The sequence below is a fragment of the Pagrus pagrus genome (genome assembly GCF_965226575.1).
Source record: "Pagrus pagrus genome assembly, chromosome: 9".
NCBI lineage: Eukaryota > Metazoa > Chordata > Actinopteri > Spariformes > Sparidae > Pagrus > Pagrus pagrus.
In genome coordinates this window covers 28,272,971-28,290,778 of record NC_140193.1, presented here as the reverse complement: position 1 = coordinate 28,290,778, position 17,808 = coordinate 28,272,971, and the positions used below count along the sequence as shown (strand labels likewise).

The 17,808-nt window shown below is 40.6% G+C and overlaps 1 protein-coding gene across 1 annotated transcript in view; it reads right to left on the bottom strand.

The window, feature by feature from the left end:
• LOC311262200 (aryl hydrocarbon receptor-like) overlaps nucleotides 1–17,488 on the bottom strand; it is a 33,044-nt gene extending 15,556 nt beyond the window's left edge. The window contains exons 1-2 of the mRNA XM_084361443.1: nucleotides 17,053–17,488; nucleotides 9,929–10,119 (exon numbers count right to left, since the gene is read on the bottom strand). Of these exons, the coding sequence (XP_084217569.1) occupies nucleotides 9,929–10,119; nucleotides 17,053–17,111 (250 nt within the window). The 5' untranslated portion in view covers nucleotides 17,112–17,488. The remainder of the gene's footprint in view (nucleotides 1–9,928; nucleotides 10,120–17,052) is intronic.
• Between the last annotated feature and the right edge of the window lie 320 nt (nucleotides 17,489–17,808).

Here is a 17,808-nt window from a genome sequence, read left to right as displayed (position 1 = left end):
GTCTACACCACACAAAGCTGCAGGCCTGGCAAACAATGCAATCCACGCAAAGAGCCACTGGTAGCATGGACACGAGTTACATGTGCAGCCACACATGCAAGGAAATTAATCAGTAGCAGTCATCAAAGACAAACCATCAGACGGAAATTAAAATCATATTAGAAATAAATGCATATATTCACACACAAGATTAATTTTTACTGCTTCAGCAAAACAGACAGTTAAACAGAGACCATGCTGCTTCAATTCCAAATCTGGATAATCCACCACATCCCTAAAGTTGTATTGTTTTTCTCTCTTCAGTGTTTGCGTGAGTAACAGGGCCTCTTTGTGGCCGTCTGTTTGTTTTCATGCTAGCTCTCTTCCCCAGTGGTGGAATCTTGTTCTCCCTCCCGATCCTTCTCGGCTGCTTCCAGCGTAACAGTTTACGTCACAGCAGAGTTGTTCATGTGCACTTACAGTTGTCAATGCTGAGGAGAAATATGTTTGATGATACTTGGCCAGAGCTTGACCAGAGGTTGGAAAGACATTCCTGTAAGTGTGTGGGAGGCAGTGAATGCAGAAAAACCCAGATCCCAACCAACTTCAAACATACACACCGCCTCCACTGGGCAGGAGAGGGGTGACTCACATATGACCAAAACAACAACAACAGCACAAAATTTGTTCTATATCGTTTGATAGAGGTTTCACGTTACTGCGAATCCGCAATTTGTTTTGACTTTTGATTATAATTTAATGCTTCGATTTAAAACAAAATTTTCCAGCACTGACAGTTCTGCAATTTAGGGTTGGGTGATGTCTGTCGAATTGGCATATGATGATGTCTACAGTGAAACATTGTGATCGACAATGACATTGTTGTTTATGAATTTTAGGCGTGTTCCCTCAGCAGTTGTGTATTAGCTCACCACTGTAGCCGCCGCTGTTTCCCACCGTTGCTCTGACATGAATCTCCAACTATCTCACCCTGCAGAGGAAACTATCTCCCGTTACCACCAACATACACCCCTGTGCCAGGTTTAAAAGCGTCCTCGTCTCCGCACCACATGTCCGTTACTTAGCTTTGTTCAGCCTCATATGCATAAAATAACATTGGCCGTCTAGCCAAGGAAGCTAAGAAAACTGCGTAAAAAAACAGCACGGCTGAGAGAAACAGCGGTCTGCGGGAAAAGTGTTGCTGCCAGAAATTTTACAGAGTGTCTTGGGTTCCCCCAACTGAGCTGGTTTAATAAGAAAATAATAAACGGGACATGGAGACGTAATGTCGAGAATTTGACAAGAAATACCTACTAGAGCCTGATCGATCTTCAGTTTTTGGGCCGATGCTGGTACTGATATGAGGGAGTGAAACTTCCAATATTGATATATAAGCCGATATACACAATGTTCTTGCAGTTTAACAATAAACTTTATTGTCTAAAATGACATCAGTAAACTTCGCTCGAAATGTACCACCAAGTCACCCCGCGCATTGTTTTCTGCACTGTTCTTTAAAACCAATACGTTTTCTGTGATAGGCCAATTGCAGCTGATAATATTGGCCAAACGATATATTGGCTGGGCTTTAATACCTACCTTTGGGGATTTTACAATAAACAACCAGAGATAGAAATTCAGGTTGTTGTAAAGTTCAGTTTATCAAATCTGTCCCGAGTAAACTCTCTTCCTAAACAAATCAAAAAGGATTTCTGAAAAAGAAAATAAAGCCAACTAATTAACAATTAGTAAATTGACAACAATTTCAACAATCCATTAATCGTTTTACATCATTTATCATTAAAAAATGATTACCTCTGAACATACATGTGGGTAGCTTGAGAGAGAAGCATCTGCCTGCTCTAGAGGTGGACATTGCCCTTGTTTCACTCAATATGGTCAAAGATTGTTGGTCACTAGATTTAATTCAACCGTACATCAGGAAGTAGATCAGAAAGTGAATGCATCAGCTGTGCTGTGTGAGACTGTCTTCCCTTCAGTACTACAGTATGTTCTGTCTCTGGCTGGTTCAACCTGTTCAGTTCAGCACAAACATCAACAGCAATAACATTATGATATTTTGTGTCTTCAGTGGTGTTTTAACAAGCTTTTTAATAGAAAGTAACTACTAGTAGCTACGGATTCAGCCAGTGACAACACCGGTGATTCAGTAGAGTTAGTTCAGTTTGCATATTCTGTGTTAATAATTATCATGTACTGATAACCTCGAATCTGCTCCTTTTTGTCTGCTGGCTTCACGCCGGCTGTAGAGGAAATGACATTCATGATCTACACTGAAGTAGAACTGAAGGTGCCATGACCAAACCAGTAGGAGTCGCCACTGCAGCTTTCTGCTTGTGTTTCTTTAAATGCGTGACTAAACCAGAGGTACTGCAATCAAGAATCAAAACCCCAGGTCTCTGTGGTGGTTAACATGGATTTAATCCTGCAGCATCCATGAACCCGCTGACAGCACTAAGTTTTGCTTTGGGATCTGATTACTATAAAACAAAGAGCAAGACAAAGAATGTACCACTGGGTAATTTACAATTCATGGCTCTTTACTGTTGGCTAAAACACCCCATGTAACATATTCAAGAGTACAGACACACTCCCATACAAAACATTTTCCAGCTGCCCTAAAAGCTTCTTCCAATACCTTCAATTCTTTTTCAAGCCAATATGTAATCTGACACCACGAGAGGCCACTTTTCAGCATCAAACTGTAGCTTCCTGTTTCAGAAAAGAGGCCATTATAGGATTGGTGAAATGCAGGGCATGCTTTGATGCAAGATTCACTCCAGGCAAACATCCCTGTCACTCAGGGAATGAGGTAGCATTTAAAGGATTTGACGTCTTTTCATCATGGTGTAATTAAGTGAAATCCTCAGAAGGGGCTGGAGTTTTTCTACATGCAATCCATTCTGGTTATTCATGGAAACAAGTTAAAGTTAAGAAAAACAACATGAATATAAACAGTTGGGGCAGTCAAGCTTGAAGCTTTGAATAGTTAAAGTTGAACTAAAATAACCTATACACACAGTGTCTACTTGAAAGCATAAGCTTGTGGGAGAGTTGAGACACGCTGAAACTGAGGAGAGAAAAAAGGAAACGCTGTCACGGGCTGGAAGTCTGCCAGATTCAACGAGAGTATAAAGCATGCCAGCAATGCATAGGGGAATATTATCTTGATTTGAAAACATTTAGTTCCAGTAGATCCTGTACAGAGATCTCTGTTCTCACGCAGATGTGCAGGAAAGGGCAGTGCTTGCAACAAATAGCAGCCAATGAGCTGGGTCACACAGTCCATAGGTTCAACCTCCCATTAGGCCTTTGATTAATGTCACCGTTTACTTCCATGACTGCAGGGGAAGGAAACAGCCTCAATTTTTTTTCACAATAAGACGAAAGTGTCATCTAGGCATGTCAAGGAAAAGAAAGAAAGAGCAGCTTTGGATGGAAAACAGAGGTTTGCACAGCCAGCCCAAGGCTTTTTATGCATACAGAGGCGCTATTTCGCAATAGCAAATTTACATACGAAGTGGCTGGATGGTTGGCTGGAAGTGTTATTACAAAATATGGGGATTGTGTGTTCAAACAACAAGTTACAAAATCATTTTACAATGACACTGAACTGACTGAATTGGCATCAATTGTAGTTCATTGTTGCTGTGTTTGTTATCACACCTTGTTTAGGGTCCCAAAACACCTTCAGCAAGCCCTGTAGGTTTGAAAAGGTTTGTGTGCTGCAGAACAAAACCCACGAGCAGACCTTGATTATCAAAATAAACAGTGATTATATGCTATTCAAGATACAATGTGGTGGTGGTGGTGGTGGAGTCTGGGGGCATCTGTTTGTCTAATCAACACTGAGCTATTTTTGGCTGTCTGGACTCTTTTTATCTGCCTGAAAAATAACGTCAACAGTTTTGGACGGGCACTGGTTGCGGTGTTAGGCATGACTTGTATATCATATCGCAAAGATGATTCTTATCATTCAGTCAATCAAAGCAGTGTAATCATGACTCGAGTTTAGGTAGAAAAAACAACTTTGCCTCCAACAAGATGTCTAACGTTAGTGCTGGCACATCAGATACTAAGGCCCAACCCCAGTACACCCCTTTCACCTCCAACTACCTACCCATTCTACCCATCTGTTTTGCGCGCTCACTCATAGGTGTAGGGTGTCCTGATTCTTGTTGGGATAGAAGGGTAGGGTGAAGTGTTAGTGCCCTCAAAACGGACGTTTTTCAGCAGCACACTACAAAATGAGGGATATGAGAGCTCTCCGTTGTTTCAATGTATTATAGTAATTTTCTTCATAACAAGTACAACACTATCAATACTAGTTTGCTGATATCTTGGTAGTCACCAAGCTACATGGCTAATGTTACATTGTTATTACTAATTTGTTCATGACAGTCCCACATGCCATCAAAGGGGGGGAACGCAACACTGAAAAGCGTAATAAATCTTTCAGTGTCACATTGCCCCCCTTTGATGGCATGTGACGCCCGACATTTTAAGTTTTTAAGTCCAGCAGTGAAGTTGCTGCAGTTGAGACGGCTTCTCTAATATCAGTGCAGACTGGCAGGGCAGGAGCACGGGCTGCAAATTTTTGCTGCAAAAAACAGTGACACATGACAGTTGACAATCAACCTAATCCCTTTAGGCATGACGATGTGTTGAATGAAGCAGTGTAATCTTTTATTTGATGACTTGATTGATAGAGTGAATTTATGAATTCATCACAAATTGCGTCTCCATCAGATACATGTCAAATGAATTGTGATAAAATCAGGGTTGCCACAGTAACGCAAGAGCAATCACCACAGCTGAAGACGCCACACTGGACATGTTCAGTCGAGTCTGTTTACATACACCATCAAAGACAACTGATGATGTATGAGGGTCTTGAAGGATTGTCCCACTTCACAGGGAGCGATGTCAACAACTACCCCTTGTACCTCTGTTCTGAGGGGCAGTCAAAAACAAGGGGTAAGGGTAAACGCTGGAAATTGGATTAAGTACTTGGACGTTAAAGCTGTTTGTAGATGGAGATTAATTTAAATGTTTGACGTCTGGAAATACATGCAAATTACAATGAATAATAAAAGCTAGTTTACTTTCCTGGACAATCACTGTTTATATATTCAAATTCCTTCCGAACTCTAACAGATTTGAATCATGGTCCTTGAATAAATGTAATAATACATCAGCTGTGTTTCTGAACCCCCAACCAAACTTTCAGTGGGACGACAGCTGATTTTGGTTCAACGCATAAACAAACAACAGCATTTTTTGGAAGACTCTAAATGTCACAGAATGCCTTGGTGGGCGAGCTCGGCTCCGGCTAACGAGGGATCCAGAAAAAAAAGGTTGGATATGAAGGGGAGATGTAGCACTGTGGTTAAAGCTGGAGAGAACAAATCTTCCAGAGAATGGAAATTGGAAAAAATGAAAACATGATTAAATCTGTCTCCCAGCGGTTGCTTGCATTCTCACGATATACTGAAAGGCGAGTCAGGAATCAAGATCCAACAGGCAACTTCTGTCACCCCTGTTAGATGTTCCCCTCTCGCATATTATGGTGCTAGGTTGACAGCTGAATTATGCTGAGGTTTTAATAAGGGTGCGTAATAGTAAAACACACACCTTCCAAAAAATACCCTCATAACGAGCCCACTAGGATCAGTATCAAACAAGACTGGCCTTCCCCATAAAGATACTCTAGTTGAAAATTCTTGCCAGGATAAAATGTTTAAATGTTTTTCTTAAACTTTTCATTCCCTCCGTCACTCTTGTGTCATGTGTATGGGTTTATACATACATGGTTCAGATATCCCAAATACCAAATTATATCAAATTATAACACATGATACGATGTTACCACATCAACTATGATTGCTAACAGGCCCTGGATGTTTTCAATGAGCTTGGAAAGCCAGTCCACATTTTTCTCAAATTTCTAACAGCGTCACACAAATATGTCAGCAGCAGTGAGCCACAAGCCTTTCAAAATATCCAGCACTGCCTCATAAAGTCACGCAATGAGGCAAACAGTGCAGCTTACTCAGAGAGATCTGCCATTTCAAGGCTGCCATAAATAGCTTGTTTCATTATCAGGTCTTTAAATCTCCCTCGCTTCCCCTCAAATTGCTTATGTTTGCTCATTTCTCTGAAGCTTTTTCTTCTACCTAACGATTTATGTGATCCTTATCTTAACTCTAGACATGTCCCAACTTGAATACCCATCCCAGGCTTATGTTTTGACTGAGACAACCACTAAGAGTAGACATATAGCAAAGGCCATGTTTTGGAAATCCATTGAAGTATACGGCAATCATCTCATTTAGCAAATTCATCACCACATCCAACCTGATATGACTGACACTAGGGCTGAGGAAGTTTAGAGCTTATCATGCTGCTCAGCTGTGCATCTGTAAACGTGTGTGTTTACTTTCTGGACGATGACTCCGGCTGTCATGACTTTGAAACTATATATTTTTTGATACCAGTCATTCTCCTCTAAGCTTTCCTCATCATTTGATCCTGCCTCTGTAGACCCTTACTTTCGTCATTTAGTTATTTAACTGCATTGATCTTTACAGTGCACTTTATGATTAATAACTTCTGATTCAAATTCACTTTATTATGGAACAGATCTAAACCAATATCATGGCACATATCTGTATCTGGCCACCTGTACCAGTTGTACCCCCCAAAGGTAATGTAAGACATTAAAAGACAATTATTTTCCACATCACATGCCCCACTCATCTCATTGTCCTTCCACGTTTCACCCCTGGGATGAAAGATTTCTAATTCCAGCAATTTGACACATTACAGTGTGTTTACAGGTGAAAAAAGTAGTACAAAGTCTTTTGTGTTTACAGAGAAGGCTGCAAATGCATGTCATCTGATAAATGACCTCCAGTGATGTCACTCAGTGGCTCGTTGTATTGTGGGTAATGTAGCCACCAGGTTTCGAAAAGTGGTCCACTAGTTTAGCATTGTACTCCTATAAGACTGTCGGACACATTATGGACAGTTTAAAAAACAAATCATCAAAATCAATACAGCAGAACCAGAGATACTGTTTTGGTTTATAATTCAAATATTCTTCTAAAAACGACTGCCTACAATACCCACAATGCAACTCTGCGCCAAAAGGAAACTGGAGCCACAAAAGGCTCCATACTACTTTTTTCACATATGCAGAAGTACTTCCCTAGACCTGAAATATTAATGGAACAATCCTGGAAGCGACTCATTTTAGTAATGCTGTCTGACTTGTAGACATAACTGGATAATTTTATGTGTATGCAAAAATCAATGAGAAGCAGACCATTTAATCATGCCTGTGTTTCTGTAGAAGATAACTTTCTTATTACCCACTGAGACAAAAGAATGAAATAAACTTGTAAACTGGTCTATAGTGAGTGCAGATAGTTACAGAGCAGCACAAAGTGATAGGTTGCACATTGGCAGTGTGATGTGACATGTGATTTTGATCCTTCCCTCCACTGCTACAGGGCACAGACTGTCTTTTCAGTGTGCCTGATCACTGCTGATGTCAAAGGAACTGAAGGGAGGGGCGTAGTAAGAGAGAGTAAGGCAGTGTCAGTGAGACGAGCAGAGGCATAAACACTGAGAACCTGGAGGAAGATATCCGCAATGTATGAAGCTGCACAAAGGGGAAAAATAAAAATGGCATCACACCAAAAACTGACTGAAGTTCAAAATTCAAAATTGCAAACATTACAAAGTCCGACACACAAGCATACTTTTGCCGTTTTGCCAATACATCTACCGGCCTTGCATTTCCACCACAACTGGGCTACCTGCTTGAAGGTGTGTCTTAAACCAATGACGATTATTTTACAGGAATATGACATGATGCCACTGATATTTGTGCTGTCTGTCCATATACAATCCAGTCAAAGCAAACCATGTAAACCTACCTTGCATTGTAAACTAGTTTTTCATATTTCAAAACTATTTATCAGAATGGATAACAGTCTGGACCTGCGAAGGTATTGTACCTTTCAAAGGCATACACAGACATAAGCTGACAAACTTTTGTTCCTCCTGATAAAACACATAGGACCCTATTAAAACAATCTATGGCACACGGTCGTTAAGTGTGTGGCACAAGTGCATTTAGGGCGTGTGTAATGTTATAATGGTTGCAAAGTAAGGCGCAATGGGGTTGTATTTAGACTCTTGATTAGTTATAGGCGTGTTTAGGGCATAACATAAATTAAAACAATCGGAGGGTCATGTCCATTCCCTTTCAGAGCCGGGTGCGGCAGGACCTGATGCATTGCTATTTAAACATCGGCACTCAGGGACAGGTATGTGGTCCTGGGCCTGTGGAACCTCTGCAACCACTGTCTCCCAACCCTCTGTCCCATCAACAGCTCTGTTTGAGTGTATATGAGCAAAACACCCCAATGTTTAACTGAGGAGGAAGTAATATGTGTAAGTAATATGTTCATCTTAGTTAGTGGATTGGGCGGGCCGGGTTCATTATACAATGACAGAGTAACTATGGTTCTCCAGTCTATCTCACCTGTATAGCAAAAAAAGTAGGCAAAAGGGTGTGAGAACAAGCTGCGCTGGAATGTCACAACTCCTGTGACTGCATGTAACACGTTCCTTCATACTGGATGTTCACACTGCAAACGACTTGGCTAAGAAGATAATTACAGTCTGCAGCCTTTTAAAAGCTCTTTCTTTCTTTGTGTTTATCAAGTAATAAAAAACAGAAAATGCGTAAGACTATAAAGATCCTGATAATATCTTCATGTTGGAATACATTTTGTGCAACTAGACCACTTCTTTAGTGCAAATCTAAACTGATGCACCGATTACTATATTTTAAGCTATTTCATTTGTATTTTAGTGGATAGCAGTGAGTCACTACTCCATCGGTGATTCATGAGGGTTTTTGTTGACGGAGAGAGCCCAGATTTAGTGCAACATATCCACTATAATTACGAGTCACATACATAAAAACAATGCAGAAAAAATATTTTTAAAAAGCAACAGAAACAAGAGAGATACATTCTAACAACCTCAGTGAAGCCACAGGCAACCAGGCAACTTACTCAGCAGCCCGTCTGCTAACACCTCAGTTTTCTTTGAGTTGAACAGACATTTTAACTATCATCAGCAGGTGGCAAAGAAGTTATATGCGTGATTCACATATAATTGACTCACACACTACTCATCAGATTTTCAAAGCTAGCGTGCCTGCAAGTTTAATCAATTTACAAGGGCTTAAAAAAACATAATGTTTTTTCAAAGTGACTATTGTCGGTCTGCTTACAGAGAGGGTGGAGTAAGGTTACAAGTATTGAGGATGTGTTCTTTCCTAAAACAAGATTCCTGCATGCTTCTCATTCCTGTCTTGTCTGGCAAGTGTATGGCGGCACGTTCGCACTGTTCATCTCAAATCAGTTTAGAACTTAATGATTCTAAGTGTTGGCCCAGTTTCCCAAACTTTGCTTTCCTATTTATCAAGCTTCAGTTCTTTGTAACTCAGTCTACCCAAGCTTGACTCAATATACATGAATGTCTTAATCAATATGGTCCTAATTCTTAGGTTCTCAAGAGGACTGGATTTAAAAAAGACTGAAACGATGCACAAGCCTTAAAACTAAACTCAAAGGCAACCATGTTTCCTATGAATTATATTTACATTATATATAATTCTTCTGAATAAGCAGTTATTTCATGTCACTACGGTGATGTTCACGAAGCACAACATAAGGTGAGGGCATGGAAATGGCTAGGCTGGATGCCATGGATGTGCCTTAAAAGCTGGTGTCCCAAGTTCACATTGGCAGTCAGTGTTGGAATCTTTTTGAAATGGTTACATGAAGGAAATTTTAAGAGACACAATTACACAGTAAACTGGTATTTGACCCAGGCTGGTCCTCACCTTTGAAGTGGCTCTTGACTCTCAGGTATCCCACGCTGAGGCGAAGGACAGACAGTTTGTCCAGACGAGAGCGGATGTCCTCAGAAAAAGGCAAGAGCTCCGTGAGCCGGTCCAGCTCCCCATTCAGCCGATCCCGGTGGCGTTTTGAAGGGTTTGATTTAACAACTTCATTTCCATCAGAGGGCTTCTTTCTGTGGAGTAAAAAGAAAAAAAAACATGGCTGGTTACTCAAGTGTTAATTGTGCTGATTGTGAAAGCCTGTGATTCAGACTGTAGACCACAACTGATTCAGTTCAGGCCTGGCTAACTGGCCCTGCCACAGCATGCCATCTGTTGTTGGGTGCAGTATGATACATGCCTATTAAACGTAAGCTATACTTTGAGCAATGTTCCAAACAGCTTCGAACCCTCTCTGGGAGAAAAGAAGCAGCCATAAATAAGACTTATAAACATTTTAGTTCAGGTGAGTTGACAGTAGAGGTGTCATGATTCCCCAAATCCAGACTTTGGATCGATTTGATTCTTTAAAATAAGAAATTTAAGCACTGACCACTATGTTAGACTATCGCATATGATTTTTTATTTTTTTTTAAAGATCAACAGATCATTGGTTTTATATCCTGACAACTTTTTTCAAATTCTTTGAAAAGATAGGGGTATTTTACAATAACAGCTTGACCTTATCCTGGTGGCTTTTTGCACATTAGGTTTTGATTCAAACAGTAGTACTTCAAATATTCACCAAAAAAAAACCCAGACGATTCCAGAGTTCTGCAAAAAATACTACCCATCAGTGATTTAGCAACAAACAACAAAAGACAGACAGTTTATCAAATCGGTCCTGAAGGAACCCTCTTCCAAAACAAATCAATAAAGGATCTTTGGCAATGTTATCAGTTTAGGTCAGTTCAGTTCTTGCCCTATGAGTGAACTTCGAAACATGTCAGAGTTAGCTTTGAACCAGTCAGTTGTTCATCTTTGTGCACAAAGGATAAGAACCTGGAAATGTAGCTGCAGGCTGCCAAGAATTCTGACTTTTTGTTCTTTAAAAACAGTTGCCGATTAATTTCACAGTTGACAACCCATCAATTAATTGTAGGCACTCTGCTAGGATCAAATATTTTGGTAGCTGAAGCTTTGGTTTTTGCCTGGGGCCTTCTAAATGCACTATAGATCTGGAAGTAAAATTGAGTTGATAGGAATAAAACAAGGAAAGCTGCTGTTTAAATTTTCACCTGCCGCATACTCTATTGCTTGCATTTGACAACCAGGTAGCTACAGTAGCTAGCTTCTAACTTTCTGTTTGAAAATAAAGTTCTGCCATCATTACAATTGTTCATAGCTCTTGTCCACCTCTTTATTTTCAAACAGGAAAACAACAGAGTGGGTTGTTTTTTTCTAAGGAAGCAATCCTCAGTCAAGAAAAAATAGTACAGACAGACACCAGCATGCAAAACATACTGCGTTACCACAAGTCATTCCATTGGCTACTTATGTAGTTTGTCAAATTGGAAACCAGTTTTTACCATGACAGCAGCTTTATTTGCTCTGCTTGACTTTCACTTTAGGGGCAACAGGGTTTAAGACCACCCATGCTCAAGTGTAAAATAACTCACGAGGCTTGCTGGAAATACATGTCATTACTCACAAATCAGACACACATGCTATACCAGGCGTTTGACCAAGTGTCAGTGGAAGGGAGCAAGGGGGAGGACCAAAACTCCAATGTTGACATTCCTGCACTACACACCTGCTAAGAAAGACGGAGTGTCTTACAGCTTCCAGGACCTAAAAAACCCTTTATATTCATTCGATATAAACAACCTATTTGGAGTTTTAAGAAACCACTCGCCTCAAAATATGTGGAAGCTTATTCCTGCCCGGTAAAAGGTCGGTAAAGAATGAGAATAAGAAGTCTCAAGAGTATGATAGGCATCTAACATTTATGACATAGTAAATCAAACTTATGACAGCATGTAGTATCTCAAGTTTATGACTTACTAGATCAAAATGATTATTTATTTATTAACTTTGTATGGACAATCATCTCGCACTTTTGCTGATTGGAGTCTTGCATTGTTTATTTAGTCAATTCTGTATCTGTGATGAAGTTTCTTTTCTAACTCTCAGGGACTGATCTTCTGATGCTTTGGATATAAATGATCTAGTCTCCTTTAGTCGAGCCAAGATTTGACGCCGAGAATATACTTGCTTAGATAACAGTTTGACTTCTGACACTTAATCTCTGAATCCTTAAACTTTCTAAAAATCTTCAGGTTTGCATGACATATTTGAAATTTTCAATGTGGTCTCAGACTTTTGGACCCCACTGTAAATTATCGTTGGGTGATGAGCTGTTTTAATAAGAAAAAAAATAATAAACAGGACACAGAGACGTAACGCAACAAAAAACTTCTTTTCATTTTCTCTCCCACACTTCTGCCTTAAAGCAACTCAGAGGACACTAGCTACAGTATCTGAGCTCTCTGGTGGGGAGGCCTTCTAATCACAATGTTACGATGGTCACGACTCAATAATCTATGGCTGTCAGTCATCGGCGATGAATAAAGGCATCACTCATTGGCCCAACCCAACTATAAATCACAAGTTATATCTGTGAATCCTTCTGTGAGCCTTTGTTAAGATTGAGACACATCTGATTCCATACAAAAACATCAGACATCAGAGTATCCTAATCAGACATTTTCCTAAATTTGTTTAATGATAGACCATAAAATGTCCTACTCTGCCCCTGAATACTCTGCATGGAATGCAACCTAAACTTGATTGCTTCAGATCTGAAGCTTTACCTCTCAGAGAGGCAGGACTGATCTCACTCTCAAGAAATGCCTCATGAAGACAAAAGTCAGCATTCAGAACGTTTTTTTCCACCTTGATTTGCTATGGATCACGGGGTTGAGCAGCAGACATCAGGACTTTCATTGTTGGAATGGGGGATGTTTGACCTCATCCCGCGATTTCTAGTTGGATTACTTATCTAGAGAGCAAAAGAGAAGAGATCTGAACCCAAACACCTCTGTCTCAGAGTCCAGGCAGCCCTTGTTAACTCTGCTGTCATGACACTGACACAGATTTGTCTGCTCAAAGTAGATGAATCATTTGAACCACAAGCCTGACTCAGTGGCTCAAAAGTATGCTCTCCATACACGTTTGGCTGCTGAAATACTCAGACTGCAAATTTGGACGTAGGATAGTTTACAAAAGTGGACTCTATCCTACAAAGAGCTTTCCAGACAGAGGGGGAAAAACAGAACAGAGAACTCACAGTGAATAACATATTTTGTAAGAGAACAAATATGATGAATGGGTTACAACATAAATAGTTCAACTTAACATATCCTACAGAGAAGAGCAATTTTCGCCAAACACTTGAAGCACTCTGCAATCATTCCAGAATCAAGATTTTCTGTTACTTCATGACCATGCTGACAGAAAAACCACTTCAGTTCACTCCCCAGAAAAGAGGGTGACTGTTTTCCAGTTGCATCATACAGCACCAAAGAAAATGAAGAGGCTACATGAACACAAACCAAAAAACAGATACAGTCTGAGGCCTCACTTTGCCAATAAATTTGTCACTTCGCTGTGTCCAGAGGAACTTCAGAGCTATAGAGAGGCAGCAGCGTGACATTCAAGCATTGTGCTCTGAAGAAACTATATGTGAAACAATGTTTGAAACTTGGATACACAGTGGAGAATTGGAGAATTGGATGCAGAAGTGAGAAGTCCATTGAAAGTGCCATCCTCTGGGAGGGAGCGAGCCACAAACTCTTTAGAGCCAACTCTCAAACACTGGCTTCAGGTCAGTATTGCGCCAAAGTTTTTAAAAGCTCTGAGAGTGGTTTGGACTGAGACTTCTGATGATCTGGGAAGCAGCCCCTTCATGTTTCATGGCACGCTGGATGCCTCTATCTTACTGCCATGCATGCTAAGTGTTTTTTTCATTTCCAGAGATAGTGATCCACAGTGAATGCACTGTGGATGTAATGTCTTGAAAACATTACATCGGTTAGCCTACAAGGAGTAAAAAAAGATGCGTACCCAGTAGGGCTGACACAAGTGAAGCTTCACGACTTCCAAGCTTCTACTGGTACAGTGCTAATCAACGTCTAAGTCTGTATTTTAATACTTTTTTTTGGTTTTGTTTTTTTTGTGTGTTGGCCTCACAGAATCAGGGGCAAAAGACTGGTGAAGCATGAAAAATGATGCTCCTCTATGGCATTTAAAGAGCCTAAAACCTGCACGCATTAAAAATCAGGCGTGTGAAGGTGATACGTGAGGGAACGTGTACTCCGTAAGCGAAACAGCTCAACGTTGGCTCCCTGTAAATTTTACTTCTAACACTTGGGAGGCGTGGATGTAATAGACAGAGGCTGAAGTCTCCCCTCCTGTCCTTTCCCTCATCGGACTCATAATCACACAAATAGTAAAGTGTATAAGTTAATTAATGACCACAAGTTTGAAGAAAGTACAGCGTGCCCCCCATAACATGTTGATATATTAGACTGAGAAACATTACGGCTTTTAAATGATAATGATGATGATATATTAATAATAAAATTAGTTTTGCTTAAAGCTACTTATATTATAATATACATATTTTAACACAACTTTAACACAAACAACAAACTAAAGCATTAGTTATTCTATTGTTCAGTTTGTTATTTTTTAGGTTTTATTTCAATTTTCATATGAAGTATGTCATATGAACGTAAATGACGCCTTTCCTACAAGAGTGTTAGACAGTGATAAAAGTGTGTAACTGGTGTGTGTGAGCGCTCCTCTTTGAAAATGAAACAAAGGGCAAAGAACAAAGGGCAACTTTGTTGTTCAGCGGGAGTGTTCTGGTGTTCTGCCAAACCTCTTATCAGCACGTCTGCCTGTGAGAGTGTCTCACAATCCCTTTAGATTACTGGGCAAGAAACACTTGGTATGAAAGATTTTATCTCAACTTATTATGGATACCATTGCTTGCTAAAATAAATGCATAGTCATACTACAAAGCGTATACCTCACTAATCCCCTTAGTGCTACTTAAGTACACATACACACACATTGGCCTACCACTGTGGTCTCTGAGTGGGGAATGGGGATGGTTTAATGAGCCCTACACACTATAATTAACCCATACTTTACAGCAATCTGTACGAATGCTGCTACTGTTGAAAAACAGCACTTTAAAAGGGCTAAGGAAGGACAATGCAGGTTCAAAATCATTTTCTGTGTTGTCACAAAGCTGATGTGACAAAACCAATGCAATCAGTTCCAGTTGTTTAGTTGTCAATTTGGAAAACTACAGTTGGCGTACAAATGTGAGCTCGTGACGAGGCAACTTAAGTACATAACTTAGTGTTAAACTAGTCACAGACTAAAATAAGTTGCTGTGAGAGTCTTTTGAAAAATTGTGCGCAGCATAGATAATAACACTACTAACACAATAATAACACAGAAGGCATGTGGGTAATAAAACAGAGAATTTGGATGGCCAGATCTGCCATGGAATGCTCCTGTGTAGTGACCACAGCTTTTTACAGTCAGGCTCAATGGTGCCTTTGTGCAGCTGAGCCCAGCTGGCCGTCCAGGAAACCTCAGTCCTCAGTGCAGTCCCACATCTTCAGAAACACAGACGTCTGCACACAGACCACCTTTTTATTTTGGGATTTACACTGGGAAGGGCCTTAACGCAATTTTCAAGATCACTATAAGCATGCAAATCTGTAGTACACTCTGTTGACTCAATCTCCATTTATCATTGTGATTAAAAATCATTGTACCATGGTACGGGTATTCATTTTTAAACATCTTACAGTTGCTACATGTTTACAGTACCTTAAGTAAACAACAATTACTTGGATTTGTGTTATCGTCTATTGTTAATCCCTGTATTAAAGGAGATGTCAATCAATTTAAAAGTAACAGCATGGCTGTGTTTTGGGTTGTGATTGAGGGCAAGGCCTTTGGTTTATATAAGGAAGAAAAGGTGCCTAGTTTAACTATACACTATTGTTACATTTTGAAGACAAGCTTTGTACTTAAAAGAGCAGTTCACTCAAAAAACGATAATGTAGTCATTATCCCTCATGTTATCCGTGTGCACACACGTATGCTTTCAAATTAATTATTGAATCAATGATTGCTTTTTAAAATAAAAATTGTTTGAGTGATTGTTTATCTTAATTCCAGTTATGGTTCATAGTGTTTTAGCTGGTTAAGGTCCCCATTTAATTTTAAATAGTGCCCCCCTTTTCCATTCACTCAATCAATAATCAATTTTGAATCGAGAATCGATGAAGGAATCGAAAATCGATTCTTGATCGAATCGTGAAGCTCACGCCAAAGATTTACAGCAGGGCTGCAACATTAACATACTGCCTGTATGTATCTCTGTTGTTGTATTCATACTTTTACTTACTCACAGCAGCATGTATGTACTTCACACTGCGTGTACTGTCAGGGTTTTGATTGGTGAAATAAACTTTTAAAAGACAAAACAAGAGAGGGGTAAGGAGAGGAACAGGCACTGCAGCACGCACACACACACACACACACACACACACACACACACAGAGGCAGCAGTGATCCCACAGGCCGTATCAGATTACAATAACATACCCGGAGCCCCCCCCCCTCCCCCGCCCTCCTCGGAGCATCGCGTGAGAGCAGCAGCCGACTCTCCAACTTGATTGTGATTAATGCGAGAGGGCAAGAGATCCATGCCAGATCCAGGCAGCACACTTTCTTAAGGTAGTCCGAAAAACACAAATCCGGAGGAGACCAGCAGCAACACAAAGCACGGGCACTACCGGGTACTGGCCCTTCAAACTTCTGCTTTCAGACATTAACAAAGTTGACATTTTGATTCTCTAACCTGATGTTATGACTCACGAATTCATTTTTTACTGCGCACTTCTCTGTAACTTAGATGAACACATAAAAAGACAGCCTGTTGGTGCGTTCACGGCACAATAAGAAACGTAAGCTGCCTTTAACTTTATCTCCAACTTTAACACGGAACGTCCACAGGTTGAAGCCACACACACGTTCAGAATAACTTCAGTAAAACAGCAGCATGGACTCATTAAACAGGAGAGTGTGTGACTTACTGTTTGACGACGGGCTTCTTCCTCTTCTTGTTAGCGTAAGACCCAGGGTTTCCCAACATGGTGTCACTTCGAGTAAAGCTTACAAACTTGACGTTAGGCTAAAGTACGTGTGGCTCGTTCACTCCTCCGCCACAGACGCTGCCTCCATCAGCCGGCGCTCCGTCGTGTGTTGACTCGTTGACTTGTGTCGAGTCAAACTTCCATGTTAACGAGCACCGCGCAGGTTCGGTGCCGCGTTGACAACTCCCGTGGGCGGTCACTGTCACTGACCTTGAGGGTGAGACTGCGGCGGCCGACTGAGCGCTGACTGCTGAGTTGTTCCGTGAGGGAGGAGGAAGGAGGGAAACTCACAGAAGTTTGGCCCAGAATTCAGCCAGTGTCCAACCCCCCCACCTCTGGATCCACAGCGCAGCCTTAATACTGTCAGTCAGAGTCACTGGAGTTTTCTTCTGTGTCTCGCACGGGGCGTTTACAGGAAATGTGTATGTACAGTGTGTCAGAGCTGTGTTTTAAGGTGGACTGGTTCACTGAGCATGAGCACTTCTGCTTCTGTCACATCCACAGTGGGCTTTTTTTTTACTTGGTTGGGAAAATATGTTCTTTGGCTGAGAATGTCTGACCACAGGAGCAAATTAGATATGAAAGTCTCTCTGATATAACTATATATAACTATTTTTCCACTATATTAAAGTATGTCTTGTAATCATACTGTACAGTGCCAAGGTACTTTTTTTTTTATCTGTTGAGAATGTATAA